Below are 16,473 nucleotides of genomic sequence, written 5' to 3'. Positions count from 1 at the left end.
ATCCTTTTTAATGAACTGAGAGACACTAGTAGTATAACTGACTTGCATTTTTCCCTTTTTTTTTTTTTTACCACCTTTTTCCCTTTCACCCATCCTAATTCTTTTTTCCTTTTCACCAATTTTTTCCCATTTCACAATATCTTCTATACATTCTGGGACTTATTTACTCTTTCAGTTTCTCACACCAAGGAGACAATATGATGTTTACTCATGTAAGTCTGATTTATTTTAGATCTCAAGTTGTATCCATGTATCTATAGAAGGCTCTAGTTTATTCTGTTTTATTGCTGAATAGTACTCCATTGTATAAAAACACATCCTTTATTCATTACTTCATTGATGGGCATTTGGACTGTATCCAAGATTTAGCTGTTACAAATTTTACTGCTATAAACATGGGTGCACATATATTGGTGTGGTATCATATTTTAAATTCTTCTGGTAGGATACCCAGAAGGGGAATAACTGGTTGGCGCAGAGCGTATAATTCTAGTATTTTCAGAAAGAGAGATGCAGAATAAATCAATGGTGAGATTCCATGTAATGCCAGAAGACTGGCTATTATCAAGAAAGAAAAGAATAACAAATACTGGTTTACTGTAGGCAAAAAGGAACCCTTCTCCACTGTTGGTGGAAGTGTATACTGGTGCAAGCAGTGTGGAAATCAGTGTGAAGATTCCTCAAAAAACCAACACTAGATGTTCAATTCTTCTTGTTGGTATCACTCTGAAATAATTAAATCATCATATCACAGTGACACAAATCAGCCACATATGTTTTAAAACCACATTGTTTCTCTGATGTGAGAAACGAAAAATGTAGATAAACACCAAAATGTATAACAGACATTTAGAAATTGGCATAAAATGTTCACATGAGAAGGCAACCAAGGAATGGAGGAAGAAGAAAGGAAAGGGACAAGAAACAATAGGGAATAGAAGGAAAAATGAAAACAGAACTTTTGTAAATAAGGAGGGGAAGAAGCCCTTGTCTTGGTTACTTTTCTCTTGTTGCTGGGGCAAAGTACCCAACAAAGTTAAGGAAGGAAAGATTTATGTAGCTCATAGTTTGTGGAGGTTTCCATCGGTAATCAGCTGGCTCCAAGGCAGAGGGGCCATGGTTCACAGAGGGGAAAGACAACAAGAGCAAAACTGGGGAGAAGCAAGCCTCTTTTCTTGCCTTATATAGAATATATAGTGCTCTATGTACTATATATATATACACACATATACACAGTGTATATACACATATACACTATATATATATATATATATATATATATATATATATATACACATATACACAGTATGTAGTGCTACACCTACCGTGGTTGCAGCACTCAAACCATCTCCATGACCTCCTCTTGCACAGGTTGGGATGTTTACAAAGTGAGGTTTCTGGACCCTGGTTGAGTTGCTTAGATAAACTTCTAAACTTCTCGAATTGACGAATGAACAATATCCTAGAGTGGTAAAGGCCTGTCCTCTGCATCCCAGGATGTAGGCCTGCTGAATTACTTAGTTAGTGTTCTAAACTTCTCAAGTTGATGCAATAAATCAACCATAATGAAATGGAAGGGAGTGGGAAAAGAAAAAGAAGCAAGATATATCATGTACAGGTCTAAATTCCCTTCGATGAATGTTATCATTACATGTATCTAAAATGAATCAATAAAAAAAGAAATTGAAAAGAATGCAAGAAAAGTGGAAACAGTTCCCATTTTCATGAATGGGGGCTATCAATGTCAGTTGTATGTCATTTTACTTCCTTAGTACTCTTTTGATTCAATGCAATCTCTACAAAAATATTACTAACAACTTCACATAGTTAGAAAAATACAACATTCTAAAAATTTATATTGAACCATAGATTTTCCCAAATAACTGAAGTTATTTTGAGTAAAAGGAACAAAAAAAAAGGACTTCTTGAATTCATAATATATTACAAAGCTACAGTAATCAAAATAGCATCATCTTATCAAACAGAAATATGCACAAATAGAACAGACTAGAACACAAAGATTAAAAGTAAACCCACACAAGTACAGACATGTCATTTTCACAAAGCTGCTAAAACACTCTTTGGAAAAAAGAACATTTTTTTCAACATGGAAAAGTTTGATATCCATATGTAAAAGAACAAAAATAGATCTCTATGTACACAATATATGTTAAAGGATTAAATACACAACCTGAAATACTAGAGGGAAACAGAGGGAAAATATTTCAGGATATTAAAGAAATATAGTCTTTTTTGCACAAGACCTCAATAACATAGGAAGCAAAGTAAAAATTGGCAGATGTGATTTCCAAGACTTCTGCCCAGCAACAAAGCAAAACAAAACAAACAAAACAAAAAACAATTGATAGAGTTAAGAGGCAATCAACATGATAAGAGAAAGTATTTGTAAATTATCTATTTGATAAGAAGATAATACCAAAAGTATACAAGAAACTCCAAAACCTCAAAAACAAAAATAAAAATTTAAACTAAAGAAACCTATTTAAGAAGAAATGTGCATTATATCTAAATAGACATTTCTCAGAGGAAGACCATCAGATGTCCAACAGGCATAAGTAAAATTCTGAGTATTGTTAATCATCAAAGAAATGCAAATCAAAGCCGGAGTGAGATATCATATTATCCCACTTAAAAATGGCTGCTGTGAAAGTCTAAGTATAAAAAGTAGTGCAGAGGATGTGGAAAAAAATGATTCTTTGCACAGTGTTTCTGGGAGTGTGTATTAGTACAACCATTACAGAAAACAGTATAGAGATTCTTCATAAAACTAAGTACAGGACTATTATGTAATTCCACAATCACATCACTAATTGTATATCCAAAGGAATCAAGTATTCTAAGAGACATCTCTGCTCTCATGCTTTTTGCAATATTATTTGTAACTGCCAAGAAATGGAAAGAATTGAAGTGTCCATCAAGTGATGGATAAAGAAAATGTGGCACATATTCATAAGACTCCTATTTAGCTATATAAAAGAATAAAACACTGTCATTTTTGTAAATGTTGATTCAGATGGTGATTACTATGTCAAGTGACACAAGCCAGTCCCAGAAACACAAATACTGTGTTATCTAATTCATGTGGAATCTAAGCATGTTGATCTTACAGAAGTTGAGAGTGCAGTGGCAGACCAGAGGTGGGGGAGAGACGGAGATGTAGGGAGAGGTGGATCACTGTTATCGCTACACAGTATATGTTTTGCAATACTATAATTTAGTAGGGTTGCTATGACAACAATGAACTATACAATTCAAAAAGCTAGAAGAAATTATTTGAAACTTTTCACTATAAAGAAAAGAGAAGTGCTTGAGGAGATAAGTATTTATCTTCATTTGAACATAATACCTTATATGTATATATGTATGTAAACATTAAGTGACAGTTTTCATACATCACTTAAAGTAAGTTTAAATGAACAGTTTTAAAAAATTGCTTTAGACACCTGCTTTTTACTTGTGGTATTAAGTTCATTCAGTAGTTTTTCATTAGTTTGTCTGCCCCGTCCCAGAATCTACTTGAGCTTGGGAAGCACAGTGTGGAAGAAAGCTTATGAAATCCCCTTCTCATCATCAGTGCATGATCCCCTTTTCTAGTGTCATTCACAACATCCACCATCACCTCACTTAGCCTTCAGATAGGTACTTCACATGATAAATTGTTCTTACCCATGAAATACTACTTCTCAGGCAGTTCCATTTCTGGTAAATGTTCTGCTGTAAAGACTTTCGCTGAAGTTCCACATTTATTTATCTTGGTGATAAACATATATTGCAATTGTGATTTAGATGTTGGTCTTTCATATTTGTCCAAGAGATTCTCAAATATAAGAAGTCAGACTTACCTTCTAAGAAAGTTCCTAGCAGGTGGCAAACATTCAACATTTGGGAAAAGAGAGAAGAAGATTAATTATATATCAGGCTGTCTAATTAACTTGCCATTGGTAAGAAGAAACTGACAAAAGTTTAGGAAGTACATTTTCCTTTTTCACATAGGGATGAAATGAGGAAGATATAGTGAATGATAATTTAACATTCTTGTCTTCCTGGGAGTTTCACAATCTGTGAGAATGTTACAAATTTGTAGGAGGTCCAAGTTGGCAACAATAGACATCTCTTTAGAAGAGAAAATATCTTCCTAGCAAGATATTTCATGGAAAATCCCACCTTAACCAGGGCTTAAACCAGATGTTTGAAATTTCTAGTGGATGTTGTATTTATCTTGCCTAAGATATTGAAAAATCCTGCAAAGTAAATCTGCTAACTTGTTTGACTTGCAGATAAACTGTCTGCAGGTTAGCAGAAATGACAATTGTGGCAGTTCATTTCACAGTTCTTTAGGAGCAGATGTCAGAAAAGCAGTGGTGATTTATGAACACCAAATAAACTCTAAAAGGGCCTTGCTGAGGAACTGTGAAGACAATGGAACTGTAGGTGAAATCTTGCCAGTGTAAAACAAATTTAACTCAGGGTGCTTGGTTCACATTCCAGCCCGAGCTGCAGTGCATAGGACAGACTTGCTCAGCAGTGATTTTAAAATCTTTTATTTCTCCACAATCTTCATTATCAACTACAAGTATGGAAATTCCATCACCTCATAGCTTTCTGAAGAATGGCCCACTCAAAGCAACTTAATTAGCATAATGAATTCATGCTATTTATCCTCCCACTTCTTTGTTTTATGATGACCTCCAGAGACCAACTGGTAGGAAATTGGTATAATTATATAACCACAGGCTGAAAGTAGGACCATCTGAGCCACTTTGGTAGATGTGCTTTCTACTTCTCATTTTCTACACATCACTTTTCTAGTTGTATTTTGGACTTGCATATCTTTTTTTCAGAAATACATTATGTCTCTATTGTATTTGACAGAGAAACTGTGAAATAAGCTGTTCCAAAGATCAGTTTCAGTGTTCCAACGGTCAGTGTATACCAGCAAAATGGAAATGTGATGGCCATGAAGACTGTAAATACGGTGAAGATGAGAAAAGTTGTGAGCCAGGTAAAATTCCTGAAGGTATATTTAATGTACTTGGTACTCTCATTTGATAGAATTTAAATGTAGACAAAAAATACACAAAACACTGTATCAGAAACATTCACTTACTTATTGTATTAAAGAAATAATCTGAAATATTTGTAGCTAAATTAATTGATGTGCCCTTTACATGTTTTGAAAAGATTTTGGCAGGTGAAATCATTTCTTACATATACAATCCAAACTTTATTCACTCAAATTTGGTTTTCCATGGTTTAAAGAAATGATATGTAATGTATGTAGGTAAATTAGTCGGTGTGACCTTTTTATGTTTTGAAAGTGTTTCAGCAGGTGAGATTACACATACATGGGATCCAAGTTTTATTTACCCAAATTTTGAATTTCTTATAACTTATCACACCATTTGGAATTATCTTCCCAAATATCAAAATGAAATATGTTGAAACTGTGAGTATGAGAAAGCTTTTCAGCTTTCAGTTATGTTTGAGGTTATGAAACAAACACAGTGTGTTTAATATGCTAACATATTAGAAGCAAAAGTATATCGCTGGTATTTACACCTTAGGACAAATTCAAAATAAAATTAGGAAGCTAAACTAGAGCACAAAAAATTTGATTTTGTGCATTTATCTTCATTAAATAAGCCTTTATAATTTTGCTACCTGAAGCATTTGGTTTTTACTTAGGCAATTCAATTACATTATCTTATAAAATTATAATAAACTCATAATGTAAACAATATGCAGCATTGGAAATATTACATTAAGAGATCAAATCAGAGCAGCAAATATACAGCAAATATATTTCCATGCTCAGCCCTAAATCAGTGGTCTATATCGCTCAATGATTACATCTTCTTCATATTGAATACAGACAAACACTTTGCTTTCTTATTAATACAGATTCGCTAGACAAATGCTGCTAATTAAAAGGAGTTAAACTCAGGGAAAAAGGTTTTAGCATTCTTGAACTAAGCAACAGTACCACAGTTGCTAGCGAGGACATTGGACCATGTAGTGGTGTAATACATGCCCAGAAACCCTAAGGGTTTAATTCAAGGCTGGAAATCCCAAACCAACAAAGTGGTTGTCAGAATATTTATGTTAATCAAGTAGGCTGTGAAGTATTAATAATGTATCTACATGTTATTTTTAACTTCCGTGTCATAAAGGAATGCCACAAAGTATATGGGATTCACTGACCATACACATATTCATGCTTAGTACCTCAAAATAATAAATTTATTTTTTTGGTAGGCATACCGGGAATCGAATTCAGGACCTCACCTGTCCCAGGCGGACACACAACTGAGCTAAAGCCCTGGGCCTCAAAACAATAGAGCTTATTAAACATTATATTTATGTCCCCCAAGCCAAATAGCTACCATGCCCAGATTTTCACTTTTTGCTTTATTAACTGCATATGTAAATTCATATTTGCCAAATTACTTAATATTGTTATAGTTTTGAAAATGATTTCAGACTCATCTTTTTAAATAATCCAAAATTGTGCAGAAGTCATGTAACATTTGAAAATGAAAGTGATAGAAGACATTGAGGTCCCCAACTTCATTTAGTCAGAGTTAAATTCTCCCTGCACAGGTTATTATGTCTTTGAAGTGCATTCAATATAATGCAAAGATGTGGGAAATTGCATTTTAAATGAACCTTTAATTCCAGCTCTTGAATACTGTTTAAATAATATAACCTATATTCATCTCTCTTCAGCAATTTATATTTTCATTGCTTACATAATGTTTTTATCTTCCAAATCTGTCATTTATTTTACTATATCTAAATATCCACTTCATGATTGTATTCAGCTTCTCCTAGTTGCTCATCAAGAGAATATATATGTACCAGCGGAGGATGTATTTCAGCATCTTTGAAATGTAATGGAGAATATGACTGTGCTGATGGTTCAGATGAGGTAAAGTCTATCATTTGATTAAAATCTTTGAATTACATGAATGAGGATTGGGAAAGGAAATATAATAAAAGAGAAATAGAAACTTGACTCTTAGCACTGTCTAAAATGCTGGTTATAATATTCTAAATACAATCATTTCAATAAGACCTGAATTTTCATGCTGTGTCTATACAAAAGCCCATTGTCATTCATAGAGGTTATATTCGTTAAGTCAAAATGAAAGAAATCTTACTCTATTGTGAATCTCCGATACTATAAGCTGTATTTTTATTTTGCCTGTGATTATATCATTATCATTAGTGAAAACTGCGGTGCCCATTTCTGTTTGAACAGATGGGCTGTGTGACTGAATGTAGGGCAGATCAGTTTCGATGCAAAAACCGAGCCCACTGTATTCCAGTGAGATGGCTGTGTGATGGAATTCATGACTGTGTGGACGGAAGTGATGAAGAGGTCTGTGACACAGGTAAGGTGTTATTTTGTGCATGCCCATAGTAGAAAACAAAGATGTGCACAATATATAGTATGTGCTAGAGGTAGAGGATTAGATCATTTAATGATCCCATTTACACTTCATAGCTCTATCACAGCGTATTCCAAATAAGCAAAACCCAGATCATCTCATATAATGTTAATTATATGCTGACACATTCAATTCTTTGCACAACAAACAGAAGTTGAATGCAAGAGTTTAATAAGTACTGAGCAGGAGAATGTCTTCATATATGACATTTGGTCAGTGATGAGGATATACAAAGAGGATAGAAAACATATTATTGCAAAATATTTTGTGTATTCTGTGTACAGTTCTACATTGCTGGCTTTACTCTGGAAGAACAGTAAGAACATATGATATATTACATTGTACAAATTCAAATTCTATGTGTTAGGTGGGTAATAGTTTGTACCCCAAATTTCCATCTTTCCATACTATTGAAAAAACTATAACAATATAATATTCTTTGTGTAAAATCAATATTCAAATTTATCATACATTGTTTTCTAGCTATGTAAATACTATTTTATGGTAGATAATAACATTTTAGTTATAAATCACTCCATTAAAGAAGCAATTATTACTAATTTGAGTTAATAGTTATTAATGAAAGCAAGTAAATTTTGTGTTGAAACAAAGTGATCACAAATCACACAAATCTTATTTTATATTGTTAAATGTACTATTTAAGTATAAAATCACTTATGATTTGTTTGTCACAATCTTTTGATAAACTTTCCTTTTCAGATTATCTGAAACAGGATTAGCAGCAGTGACAGCAGAAACTTTCACATGTACAAGGCATTTAAGATGCACTCAGGGACTTTATATCATAAATATGTCTAAATATTTCCTTCTACCAATATGCAGTCACCCAAGGAAATATCTTCTCCTTTCTAAATATTAGATCAGGTGGTTATTATCAGATAATATTCCAAACCCGATCAAGTATTATTTTTAGAAGAATCCTTACTTTCCTTCAAAAATCCGAAGTGTTTTAAAGAGAATGACGAAAGGTTAAACATCCATAATGACTGTTTCTAACTTTGGTTAAGTTCTCCTACTCAACTGATGTAGCCTGTCATTCCAGGGACAATAAACATGGCAGACAGCCTAGCAGCAATGAAACATTTACACTTTCCTATCAAAAGACATTAGGATGAACTCCATCTAACAAGCTCCATCTGCAACTTCAGTCAGGGCAATGGGTCTAGTTCATTTTCACACACTCTTTCTTGGACTTCTGTAGTATAACCTATCTAGTCTCCTGTACATATTTACTGCTGCCCAATTCATCTTATTTAAGAGTAAGTGAACGTGCTGATCCCACTGAAGTATCCCTGGTTACATAGACCTGAATCATTCTGACTGGAAGTTTCACAAGTAAATGATTCAATGTATATATCCCCAGCTTTATATTCCATTACTTTTCTAACATATTATATCTTGGCATATTATATCTTTCACTAGACCATGTGAAATGTCTTTAAAATCTGAAAGGTTTGTGCTAAGTGTTTAATCTTTCTGACTAAAAATAGAAAGCTCATAGCCTTTCATTCTATCACTTAAATTATATCAAAGCCCTCCTTTCTCCACTCACACTAATAACTTTCCCTGTGTTTCTTTGCTGCTAAATAATTATGTTTCTGTGCCTTATCTTGGTTAAAATGTTTGGTCCCATTTAGATGTACCTTAGGTCTGACAAAGTTTGTATTTTTAGTGTTCGACTTACTCTTAGAGAATGGTTTTGTGTATTGGGTAACAGTCTTTCAAGGCTTTGGGGAACTGGAATGCCAGAATAAACATCGGTTCTATTAAATCTCACTTCTAGTCACATGAGCTAATACTTGGCCCCAAAATCTGAAAACACTGCAGGATAGGCCTGACATGTTCTCCTAGGAAATCAGTTTTACTTTTTTGATGGGAAGGACTTTGGCTTAAAGTAGCATTCACATTTTGGAAGGGGAAACATGACCTCGATGAACCTCGGTTCTAGTTCTGTCCCAAGCTTTCATACTTTATCCTATTTTTTATGGCAATTTTGGAGGAAAAGATTTGGAGGTGTTCTTTTTGGTAGTCATCAGCTCTCATGTAAACTATGTATGTTAATTATAAAATATTATCGTACATTAAAATTTTTCTCAAGACAAATTAAGAGAACTCTAGATGTTTATTTTCTGTGATGATATAGTTGAACAGATTTCTATGAATCTGCCAAAAGCTCAGTTATAATTTAGATATGTCATTGTTAATTAATATATGCTTTTCAATTTTTGCTATAAGCCCATGTTGAGCAGATCAAGAATATCAGTTGGAAACTGGAATTTTAATCTAGCCAATCTCCTTAAATTATAACTTTTGCTGTGTGCTTCATACTATTTCAAAATAAGGTATTTTAAGTTAGACACAGGTTGTCACAATAGCCCCATGATATATTTTTTGAAATGCAAATTCTTTACAGTACAGCATAAAGTCATTAGTGAGTTATCACAAAACCTTTTGCCTTTCTTTATAGTTCTGATATAATTTATATTTCTCTCCCTAAAAAGAGTGGAGTGTCCAAAACTCTTATGGGGAAAATTATAATGTTATCTAATGTAATCCCTTAGGGAACTTATTTTTTTCTTTTAATATGACTGATGTGCTACAAATAGAATTTTCTAAAATTATCAGAGGATGTCAAGAGTTCACAAATTCTGTTTGATTTTAACCCATTGTAAGATGTTATTGGCTTTTGTCATTATAATCTTTATCCTGAAAAAATCAGAATCTGCTTTGTAGTCTATGTATTTTGATTTTCAATTAAGACAACACTCACCCATAAATTTTTGCCACTGAAACTGAATTCCACATTTACGTGATAAAGTAAAATTCAGAGCAAGGAAAATTATGGAGCATTCACAATCTGAGGCTCAAGTTTTTTCTCCAAACTCCATCCATAGGATGAATATCAGCTTTTCCTCGGAACGCAGGTTTGACCACTTCCTTCAATTCCATGTTCCAATGAGTACACTCATTTTGTACTCATTTTTAAATATCTTTATACCATCAGTGGGTCAAATCAAACCAGCCCATGTTATTCACATTTTTTATCTTATATGAGGTTTAACAGTGTAGTGAGAATTGTCTTACTTATCTTAATTCTGCATTCTTATCTTTGTGTTACTTCCCAGGTACTTGTTATAAATATCATTTTATAAATTACATTAATCCTGGTTCTTTTGGTAATGTAGGAAGGTACTGAGTCACGGACACAATAATGTGTTCATCTAAAGTACGATAAGAGCCCACAGTTCCTGAATTCTTACTGAGGTCTCTGCCAGTTTTGCTTTCCAGATATAAATGCCAAATGAAATTTTTGAGTCCAGCACAGTTAGTAAATACACTTGGCAAATTTATATTGCTTTTGTATTCCTAATGCCTTTTGTTCATAGATGTAAAAAAAATGTAAAAATTTAAAGCACAAAATGAAGGCTTATTGAGGCTTCTCCTAGTAAAAACCAGAATAATGCATGATAAAGCCAAACTTCTGTTGTTTTTACAAGATTAAATTTGTCTTTTTGACTACAAATACATTTTACCAGTTATTCTATTTCAGATAGAGCTGAATTACCTATTAATTCTACCAATGTCTTTTCCTATCTAGAACTACACAATTTTATCTCAAAAATTCATAATTTTAAAAATCTAATTTATTATACTCAGTATCATCAACATCATATAACACTGGAGATAATTTACATTTTACTTTCTACCCTATTTTAGTATTCCTAAACAAAATATGATATAGATAAATAGATAGATAAATAGATAGAGAGAGAGATAATAGGAGAGTGTTCTGAATTGTAAGCCATGAACACCTGCTTTAGAAAATTTTGAAAGTTATGTGTCTTAAGTATTATGCAGGAAACAAATATAAGGAAGCAGCACATACTCGGAAGGATGTGCGTCCTGTTGTCTTTATGACTAATGCACTGTTCTTTTGTTCTGTTCTGTTTTATAATGAAGGAGGAAATATATGTAGACCTGATGAGTTCCTATGCAATAATTCCCTGTGCAAACTATACTTCTGGGTCTGTGATGGACAGGATGACTGTGGAGACAACTCAGATGAAGCCCCAGATATGTGTGGTACAGTATTGCACGCGGCTTTCGACTGCGCTCTCATCTCCTGATCTAGGGCACTGGGCTCAATCAATGAAGTGGTGGGGTGAACCACAGACACTGTGGCCCGGGGGTCACGTAGCTAAAGATGGCCATAGATACAGCTTTTGTCTATGTAATAAAGGCATTACCTTGCTCAGAGTTCATGGCTTTGTAGAGAGCACTCTTAAAGCTAAACTTGCACATGTCAACACTATTGTAAGATAGATTATTCTCTGCCTGGGAGGATTGAGAGTATTTGACCTTTTGAATTGGGTAAGGTACAGTTAAGAATTTTGATTTTACAAAACATTGTTGTTTTAGACTTTAAAAGATGTAACAGATAAGTAAATAGGAAAAATATGAAACATAAAACCACATAATCATGTAATACCAAGGGTCACCACTACTCTTGGTACTGACTGTGCATATAGGAAATTTTATTTATATATATATATATATATATATATATATATATATATATATAAACCTGCAAATGTTAACAAAAATTTTTTCTCCAAAGTCAACTTGCAGTTGCTTGGCCCTTGTTAGATATGTAGGTAAACAATAAACCTATAAAATGTACAATTTGAGAATGTTAAAATGAATTATTCAAGTTTTAGTCCCTCTTCTCATTCTTTTAATCTAATCTCACAAAGAAAGGTAGTTTCACTTTTTAATTAATGGAAGATTCTACTAATTCAAATTTAACTAAGTCGTATACTAGGGGAATTAAAGAAAATACAACATAGATATATATACTTACATTGTTTTTGTTCTATTTGGTGTGATGGAAAAAATTCAAAATGTGAAGCAGCTTTAGTTTTCAAGGGATTTAAAATGAAAAAGACAACTTTGGAAACTTCTTTTTGTTGCGCACCTGATGAATAATGCTACTAAGGTTTGTTTGCATAATATTAAAAGTGATTCTAGAGAATCTCCAGAGATTACATTGTTTCTAAATCATAATGTATTCAAAATATGAACCTTATCTACCAATATCAACCCCAAACCTATTATTTCATTTTTTTACCCTTTTTTTTAACTTTGTATTTTAGAAAGCATAATAAACAAAGAACAATAGTGGAATTTTTTTCCATTCCTATTCTATTTGACTACAAAAACAGAAAATAGGATAGGAAGTATCTAGAAACTAACAAATTCTGTAGGACCACTTCTACTGCCAGGAAGTTGTTCTCAGGGGCATCCCACATAGCACAGCTGGAGAATCTTGTAAGAGATGATTATCTGAGATCTTTATGTTTCTCTTAATCATCAGAATCATCAAGTCATGCTATGTTGTGTGACAAAATATGTGCCACAGTTACTTTCTCTTCGTTGGATACAGTACCCAACACCCAGAACCTAAAGAAAAAAGATATATTTTGGGTTATGTCTGAAGACCATATTTTGCTGTCCCTAGTCACGGCAGGGGTCAGAGCAGAGGAAAAGCTGATCACGCAGTTGCTGCAGGAAGCAGACAATGAAGGACAGGACTGAGGAGGGAGATATGACCTTCCGGGTCATGCCCCGGTGACCCAACCAGAACCTGTCTCCTAACAGCAAATGAGCCACCCTTGCATAATCCCTACCCATGAGAGCATGAGGCTTTGGGGAGATGACATGTAGATATAAACCCGACAGTATGCTAAGAAATTATGGATGAACATTGACAACCACAGGGTTCTTGTTTTGCAAGGATATTTTATTGTTAGACAAATAACAATAATGTCCATGAATTGTAATTTAAGGAATTATATAATTAAGCAAGAGGAATGGACAAGGCAGGGAGGGCTAACATGAACTCTGCCTAAAGATTAATTCGGAAAGCCAGAGTTCTATGAGATCTAGATGAACAAGCTTCATAGACAAAGTCAAACAGAACAGAAAATGTGTCATTCATTCATTCATTCAATAAATATTTAAGTTAGAGACTGTTGTTATATTTATGGTTATGTAATGATGAAAGAGAAAAGATGTAGTAATTCATATAAGCATGGAACAAAGAGGATTGTTCAATCCTGAAGTATAAGAAATCATGCTTTTGGACCAGGGATATAGCTCAGTGGCACAGGGCCTGCCTGGCGAATGCAAGGTCCTGAGTTCTATTCCCTGTACATAATAATAATAATAATAATAATAATAATAATAATAATAAATTTAATTTTAATGATACATCACTGACAAGTAGGTTAAAGAGATTGGGAGTATGATATAATTTTATAGACAAGGGAAATCAGGTGTGTAAAGACACCAGTAAGAGAAAACAATTGCTTAATAGAAGACCCATGTTCACAGAGATGAGATTTCAAAGTACACATTACTTTAGCACAGATTGGCAAACATATGGCATGCATGATGCTGCAAGCCCACAGAGCCGTGTGGGCAGACCGTGTGGGCAGCAGCCAAGCATCAGATATCAGTGCACAAAGGGGTAATGCTGGCACTTTGAAGTGAATAAGTGAGTTTTGGATTGCAGTTTGGGCACTCAGTCTCTAAAAGTTTTGCCATCCCTACTGGCATGAAACTACAAAGATAGTGGAGATACTGTGCCTAGAAACTTGTAGTCTTCATTGAGAATTTTAAATGTAGTCTAGAAGCATTCGAAGAGAAAGAGTTGTGCAGGTTGCTGGGTTCCACATCTGCCAACTCAATCAAGCACTTATCAAAAACAAAATTGTATTTGTCTCTACTAAATAGACTTTTATCTTGCCATTATTTGCTACATGATAGAGTATAACAAATATTTGATAGCCCTTACATTATGCTAAGTATTATACATAATTTAAAAATGACTTAAATTCCTGGCTAGGTTATATGTAGATATTATATTATTTTGTATAAGGGATGAGTGTTTACAAACTTTGGTATCTATGAGAGTTTGAGAACTAATCTCAGAAAGGATACCAAGAGACAAGTGTGCCATATAAGTGTCTTATTTGGAGATGTATAGTCTTATTTCTTAAATATTAACTAAAAAGGAGGAAAACCTGTGAGCGGTACCCTGTGCTAGCATTAGCCTGTGTTAGTAGCTTAGATTACAACGCTGTAAGCATGTGATGGTGAAATACAGAGTAATAGACAGGTGATGTACTGGATGCAATAAGTGTTATCGTATAGTAGATTGGCTATGGGGGTGAAAGTCATAAGTTCAATTTGAAAGGTATTTTTGCTTGCACATTTGAAAAGAGGAATTTAGGAAGAGGAACAGTTTTGTGCATAAAGATTAGCAGACTGGTTTGGGCTGCATTTGGAGGGACATTCAAATTGAGATCTCAAGCGTACAATAGAGATTAAGTTCATGATCTGAACAGAAAGAGTTTGTCTAGAGATACAAATATAGCAATCAAAGTGAGAGAGGTAATAAATACTATGGAATTTTTAAAGATTGTTCTAAGTGGAAGCACATTACAACAAAGACGAGGAGCATGAGAAAAGCATTTTTTTTAAATTTTTTTAGAGAAGAATGTTGAGTGACACTAAATATCTAAAAGAATTTGAACAGCCAGAGAGACTGTGAATAATTGCAAAAAGGTTAGCTTCAATAAAATTTAAAATGAACAAAAGTGTGTGGTAAAAAGGGCACAAAGGTAATAACATATTCAAGAAAGGTGAGAAAATTATCTGTAGGACAGGAAGAAAAATAATTTTAAATAAGAATAAATGACTCTCCTTCTCCAGGTATTTAAAGTATTGGAATGAGTTGACAGACCATTTGTAGATTCAGAAAGAGCTGTGATTATTTAATCAGATGTTTAGGAATTTCCTATTTCTATATTGTTTTGTTTGTGTGCAGTAGAAAGGATATGTAAGAGGTAGAAATTTGATATATAGAGGTTTGGAACGAATACCCACAATTCATTACTGTGAAAGAGATAAAATGGCATAACTATAGAGACAGGCGAGCTTCCTAAGAAGCATTGATAAGTATCTATTCTGGGTAATAGTGGTTGGCTTTGGAGTATGATCACATGCAACATTCTCATGCTTCCCATATGCAGACTTTGGAAAAACAGATGATCTTATTTGTTTAAGTTTGGAGTTTTGTTAGGTACCCAACATGAGAAAGAAAAGATCCAGGAAGCGAGGGGGAAGAAAGTGAGTATCTAGAAGTGTAACTTTAAAGTGTTCAATATACAACCAGTTTCCAATAAATATGAATAGAGAAAAGTAAGACCAAAACAGACTGGTAAATAGAGAAAATGTAGATATATAGTGGGCTTATAGCTTAAGATAAAACTGGAAAAGTATTTAAATGAGCTTGACTAAATTTCAAAAACTTGAAGGATAAGAAGTTGTGGTCAGGAGTTGGGACGTTCAGATTAAGGGTTTTGCATATGAAGCCATTGTGAGGAACAGGAAAATCCAGATGCAATGTTGTTTTTTGCAAGAAGAAACTGCTTTTGGATGAATCAAGAAGAGATGTCTGTTGAAATCTGCCAGTGCCCACAGCCTGCCAGGAGAGCAAAAACCTAGGTGGATAAGACTTTAAAAAATAGTTATTAGAGATAAATAAGTGGGGCTGGGGATTTATCTCAGTGGCACAGTACCTGCTTGGCAAGCGTGAAGTCGTGAGTTCGATTCTCTGTACTGGAAAAAAAAAAAAACAAGAAATAAAAGAAGTAATGGAACCCAGTTACTGGTTGGTTTGTTCATGTGGCTGTTCAAATCATCTAGGAAGCTGGAACAAATTAGAAAAGATAGGAAAAAACAGAAATTGTCATGATTAAATTAAGGGAAGATTGATGTTTATGAGTTTGATGAGAAAATTGTAGTGACATAGGGGTATGATTAAAAGTTTGGGGCTCAGAGTCACAGTATTTACTTTAAAAAACCATTTTGAAAAAATGGGGCATGAAATTTCTGGAAGCTATGGTAGGAAATT

At 33.7% G+C, this 16,473-nt stretch overlaps 1 protein-coding gene across 1 annotated transcript in view; it reads left to right on the top strand.

Annotated features, from left to right (window-relative positions):
* Window positions 1-16,473, top strand: part of Lrp1b (low density lipoprotein receptor-related protein 1B) — a 1,427,040-nt gene that overhangs the window by 1,284,716 nt on the left and 125,851 nt on the right. The window contains exons 69-72 of the mRNA XM_013517439.1: window positions 4,894-5,023; window positions 6,843-6,949; window positions 7,283-7,415; window positions 11,454-11,576. Coding sequence (XP_013372893.1) covers window positions 4,894-5,023; window positions 6,843-6,949; window positions 7,283-7,415; window positions 11,454-11,576 — 493 coding nt within the window. The remainder of the gene's footprint in view (window positions 1-4,893; window positions 5,024-6,842; window positions 6,950-7,282; window positions 7,416-11,453; window positions 11,577-16,473) is intronic.

The sequence above is a fragment of the Chinchilla lanigera genome, unplaced genomic scaffold, assembly GCF_000276665.1.
Source record: "Chinchilla lanigera isolate Chin_1 unplaced genomic scaffold, ChiLan1.0 scaffold00039, whole genome shotgun sequence".
In the NCBI taxonomy this organism is placed as follows: Eukaryota; Metazoa; Chordata; class Mammalia; order Rodentia; family Chinchillidae; genus Chinchilla; species Chinchilla lanigera.
The sequence above is the reverse complement of the archived record's forward strand: the minus strand, read 5'-3'. Positions and strand labels throughout refer to the sequence as shown.